General features: G+C 46.4%; 1 protein-coding gene across 1 annotated transcript in view; it reads right to left on the bottom strand.

The window, feature by feature from the left end:
• LOC103735336 (ryanodine receptor 2) overlaps positions 1-5,746 on the bottom strand; it is a gene marked incomplete at both ends in the record, with an annotated part of 40,610 nt that overhangs the window by 22,204 nt on the left and 12,660 nt on the right. Inside the window, 3 exon segments of the mRNA XM_008834567.2 lie at positions 337-558; positions 1,359-1,445; positions 4,574-4,721. Of these exon segments, the coding sequence (XP_008832789.2) occupies positions 337-558; positions 1,359-1,445; positions 4,574-4,721 (457 nt within the window).

Here is a 5,746-nt window from a genome sequence, read left to right as displayed (position 1 = left end):
CACATCTAGGGCTAAGTTGTAGGTACAATTGTCCATTATATGAATAATTATCAACAGGTGAATGGATGCTTTCTATGATTGGCCAATGGAAACTCAGAAAGGCCAGTTCGCTCTGGTCTCAGCTTCAGAGATGGAAGTCCACGGCCACATCTTGCTGTTCTACACAGTAGACCATTTTTGTCTCTACCAAAACCTGCTTCCCCGCTTTACCCCGAGGTGTAGATTCCTGGACCACTCCCAAATAAACACCACACACAAAATTTCAACTCAGGGCTGGCTTTTCCAGAAGTCTAACCCACCATAAGCAAGCATGCCCGACACGCACAGATGTCTTACTTTCAAGCAGTAATATCCAATGATGCAGAAGAAGGAGATGACGGTGTGGAGGACAGCTAGGATGCGCAGGGTGGGCTCCATGTAGCCGCTGCTCTCCTCCAGGACATAGTGAATGGCGATGATTCTGGGCGAGCTGCTGTCCAGACTGCTGGTCACTTTCACGCTGTCGCTGGGGCTCCGGGTGGGCAGCTCCTTTCCCTCAGTCACAGAAGAAGTGGAGACCTGATTCAGACCATTTAAGATATCGTCAGTCACTGCATAATGGGCCACCACAGACAAAAGATGATGGAGGCACAGCCTTTGTGAGCAACTGGATGTGGAATCATTGTGAAATGGTATTACAGAAAGACCGAAAGGAAAGGCTCTTAGGATCACTTGTTCAATAGCAAAGACAAGTGATAAACTGGCTTTTCAAGTTCATGCTGGGCTGGCAAGAAGGATCAGTGGGTGCCTGACAACCCAAGTTTGATTCACAAGAACCACACGGTGGAAGGAAAGAACTGACTGCTGCAAGTTGTCCTCTGACCCACATGTGCACCATGACACTCACGTGCATGCACACTTGCGAGCGTGTGCACACACGCACACACACACACACACAAAGTCATAAAATTTTCTGGTTCATGTTAATTCAACCAGAGTTATAAGGATCCCAACCTGTACAGGAAGATACTAGATAGCACTCTTCCAAATTATCTGAATAACTTAATGTAACTGAGGTTCTATCACATCCATGCATTGTAGTAAGTAAGGTGTTCGACTGCATCAGTCTGGGAACTTTCAGGTAAGCCCTTGTAGAATCCTCTTCAGCCCAGCAAACTGGGGCTCTTCCCCTTCCAGGAGCAGATCTGCCTTGATTCCCAGACATCTATGATGTGCCCAGGCTTTGGATTCTGTGATTCGTTCAGATGCATTTTAGAATTGGTTTGAATGTGCTGACTAGGGGCTCACAGAGAAGTTACCCATCTGTATGTAGTTGCACCTACCTTAGAAGAGAACCATCCTTCCCCCAATGCACCTACCTTATAGAAGAGAAGGATGAAGTTGATGGCGAACGCGACAAACAGGGCCAACATCCTCATGTTGTAAAAGTTGCGGGCAAAATAGTTCTGAAGGTGGAAAAAGTTAGGAAGGGGTCACCGAGTATGAGACTCGAAATGTGCAGATGCTTGAGCAAAGTGTTCACTCACTCACTCCAAATTGCAGATCAGGAGCCCACTGCATATGGAGCACCACACTCAGTGCTGGAGACACACAAAGGAGAGGCTTCCACCCATTGAAGAGACAGCAAATAGAAAATCACACCCTCACATGTGAAAAGCAAGTTTCAGGGAGCGCTAAGTGATATAATGAAAAATACATAGGGTGGGTTTACGTGTGAGGTATAGTTTGGATGGGGCTGAAACAGCTTATCTCAGAAGATGAGCGTGACTCAGGCCCGGGGTTGGCAGGGGAGTAAATTGGGTCAACATTTGGGGAAGAGTGTCAAAGAGGAGGGTGGTGAGAACAGGGCTCTAAAGTAAGAGTCAAGAATGTTGTGCATTGTGGAGGTTTGAACAAGGACATCCCCCATAGGCTTCAAGTATTATGGACATTTTTGTCCCTGGTTGGTGGCGTTGTTTGGGGAGGTCTTAGAAGGTGTGGCCATGTGGGAGGAAGCACGTCACCGGGGGCAGGCTTAGAGAGATCTTAAGTCTTGGGGGATCTCGAGTTGCCCTCTGCTTCCTGTGCCTGCTTGAAGATGTGAAAGTCGGCTTCTGCTCCTGCTCCAACCACCTCTGTCCCTTCCCACCATGACAGAGAGTGATCCCCCTGGAACCATAAGGTCAAATAAACTCTTCCTTTTATAAGTTGCTTTGGTCAGTGTTTCTACCACAGCAACAGAAAAGTAACTAATACATGCGTGAACCCCAGAGAGAAGCAAGGAGAGGGAGAAACTGGGGTCAGGCGGTGAGCAGTGGCCAGGTTCTGAAGGCTTCTGATAAAGGTTTGTGTGGATGTTACGGTGCACCAATGCACGACCTTTGAACCCATCCATGACCTCTGAGGCTACACTACTGGGATACCAAGCCTGTTCCTCCATTTGGAACGTGGATTAAATGACCTAATCCTTCCTGGAGTCCATCTTGTCTTGTGTAATATATTAACAAACCCACCTCATCAGTTTCCTTTGAGAAGTAAATAAGTGAATATGAGCAAAATCAGTTATTCGTACTATTCTAATATAAATAATCAGATGTGATAGTTTGTAGGCTATCACTATGTTATCATTACTGTTTTATTCTAGGTGGGGTGGGACACTGTGGGACAACTGAGGACTTAGTGCAATCATATTGACTTAGAAACTACTCTGGCCATTGTGTGGAAGAGAGTGAAAGGGACAGGACCAGTGACCAAGTTCCTACAGGACTGCAGGAAGAGGTGATGTTGGCGATGCTGGCATTGGTGGCAGCTGTACACACAAAGAGAAGTGGGAGGATTCTGGAGACGCTGGAGAGATGAGCTGAGAATTACTGTTGGATTGCTAGAGGTGGGGCAGGGAGGACTCAAAGACAAGAGTTTCGGAATCTGGGAGCCTGAGCAAATTCTTAAATGAGCTGGAAGGATCCCAAACTGGACCACTCACACTGTGTCTCCTAGAAGGAAGGAACTAGGACTAGGTCACAGAGGCTGAATTACTGAATTATCAGTTCAGGATTGTCACAAAGCCTGGAGGACAGACACCTTTGGGGACCTCATGTGGCCATGACGGGTCCTGTGTGTGCCAACTGGCAAGCAGGGACCATCGGCTGCAAAGAGAAACAGGAAAGTGGCCAGAGAACAAAGGAGCCCAGGGAAGACTTGAAAGAACAAACTCTGCTGACTGATTCCCTTCTGCAACTGAGACTCGGGACACGCTCTTCAGGAACCCGAGGGGCTACTGCAGGGATCACAGAGCCCACCCAACCCCCAGAGCAGCTCTAAAGACTATGCCCGCTGCTGTGGCAACCACTGAGGTATACTGAATTAATGACTACCCGGAGTTACTGCAAAAGCTTTTATGTCCAGTGGACTCTGTAGTAAATAGTATAGGGAAAATACATGGTTTGGGGAACATGGTCTACACAACAGACTGGATGCTCTGTGGAGGATGGTCTTTTCCTTTTCATTCCTTTCTAGGGAATAGTTTTGAATTATCAAACGCTGGCTCTGTGGAGGATGGTCTTTTCCTTTTCATTCCTTTCTAGGGAATAGTTTTGAATTATCATCAGTGAAACGCTGGCTCATTAAGCTTATGTGTACACACACACACACACACAAACACACACGCACACACAGGTGGGAAGATGACTCATTTGGTTCATTTGGTATATAAAGTACATGTACACTAGGAGGTGTGTTGTGCCTAGCTTACGTTCTTCTGTTGCAGGGCCTCAGAAAATACACTTGACTGGTTCTAAAGTCTGGGAGGGTTCTGAGAGCACTGTGATGTGAGCCAGGAAGCCAAAGGGTGTCAGGTAATGTGAAGGTGTGTGGAGGGCATGGGTTTTAGCCAGTGTGGAAGTGTGTGGAGATAACTGGGGTCAGGCAGTGTGAACATGTGTACAGGTCATGGGTTTAATGATAAGGAGCAGTGGTTCAAAACAAATGTATTTACAGTAAAAAGTGAACACACTAAGGCAGTCAGATAAAACACATCCACCCAGCCCACTGTCTCCGCAGGCTCTACATTCATAAATACAACCAATTGCAAAAAAGAAAATATTTGGGTTGAGCATGGTGGCACACGGCTTTAGTCCCAGCACTCAGGAGGCTGAGGTGCACGTATGTCTGTGAGATCAAGGCCAGTCTGGTCTCCACATACAGCTCCAGGCCAGCTGGGGCTATAGAGAGACTCTGTCTCCAGTGGGCAAAAAAGAAAAAAAGAAGAGAATGCTTGGAAGAATAAACTGTCTGCACACTAAACATACACTTTCTTCTCTTTGCATTATACTTAAATAATACACTATAGCAACTCCCCCCAACCATCTCCACTGTTTTGGGGATTGGACATCATCTAGACAGATGAAATTGCACAGAAACATGGGCGCAGGTTACCCAGCATGCCTCCATTGTTATGGAGAGACTTGAGCACTCTTGGCTGGAGTGGTGGAAGGGTTTTTTAGAACCGACTGTCACCAGGAAGAGCACTGACTAAGTGCTCGGCCTGAATTATCTTTCTCTCATATAGTAATAACAGCCAGTCCCAAAGCCTCACCAGGAGTTTCTGCTGATAGGCTATGATTTTCTTCCAGAACGCCGACTCTGGCACCTCGGGTTCCCCATAGCGGTGTGTGTGAAGCTGCCGCAACTTCTGCTTGCTCTTGTCGTCTTTGGGCTTTTCTTCTTTCTCTCCATCTTGCCCCCTATAGAAAGAAAGAAAGTATAAGCCACCCAGAAGCCACACAACTAAGCAGGTGCTATGCAAATCCTAGTGACCAAACCCTGGAATCACAGCATCAGTCCTTGTGTCTATGTATGTTATCATGTGTATGTGTTCATGTGTGTTCATGGACATGTGTGCATGAGGTTTCATGTGCACATGTATGCATGTGTGTGTGGAGGTCACAAGACAGCCCGAGTGTCCTTCTTCCGTAGGTGACCAGAAACTCACAGAGATCTGCCTGCCTCTGCCTCCAGAGTGCTGGGATTAAAGGCGTGTGCCACCACACCGTCACATCACACCATCTCTTACTGGTCTGGGGTTCACCCTTCAGGCTGGGCTGACTGGCCAGCAAGTCTCAAGGATCTGCCTGCTCCACCTCCCGATGCTGGGATCACAATTACAGGTCACCACACCCAGCGTTTGTATGTGAGTTCCAGATCAAACTCAGGGTCATATACCTGTGTGGCAAGTACTTGTGGACCACCATCTCCCCAGCCCCGACACTAAGTTCTGTTCCAATGAATCATAACATTCTGGATTTTAGACCAAGGGGTAAGATCTCTGATCCCTCAGAGATGAGTAATTATATGGAATTCAAATCTAGAGGACATTTTTCCAGATTTACCAGCCCATAATTCAATTTTTTAACATTTTTCTAGTCATTGAGACTTAAAATCAGGGCATTTTTTTTCACATGTATAAAGTACACTAATTCAATAATATGCTGAAACAGATAATTACAGTTACTTAATTTGATTAAACAAACTATATTCTTTTTAATATCAATATAACGTTATTGATACATTAATTCCAGATAACAACAGAACTAGCACCAGAAGTTTAATAACTGAAAACTTTCACTTATTTTGTGTGTGTGTGGAGGTCAGAGGACAACCTGCGGGGGTAGGTTCTCTCCTTTCAAGATGTGGGTCCCAGGGATCAAACTCAAGTCATCACACTTGGCAGCAAGCACCTTTACCTGCTGAGTCATCTCGCTGGCCCCAG

The sequence above is a fragment of the Nannospalax galili genome, unplaced genomic scaffold (genome assembly GCF_000622305.1).
Source record: "Nannospalax galili isolate Female #2095 unplaced genomic scaffold, S.galili_v1.0 scaffold2671, whole genome shotgun sequence".
Taxonomy (NCBI): domain Eukaryota; kingdom Metazoa; phylum Chordata; class Mammalia; order Rodentia; family Spalacidae; genus Nannospalax; species Nannospalax galili.
Note: the sequence above shows the minus strand (reverse complement) of the source record. Positions and strands in the feature narration are given on the sequence as shown.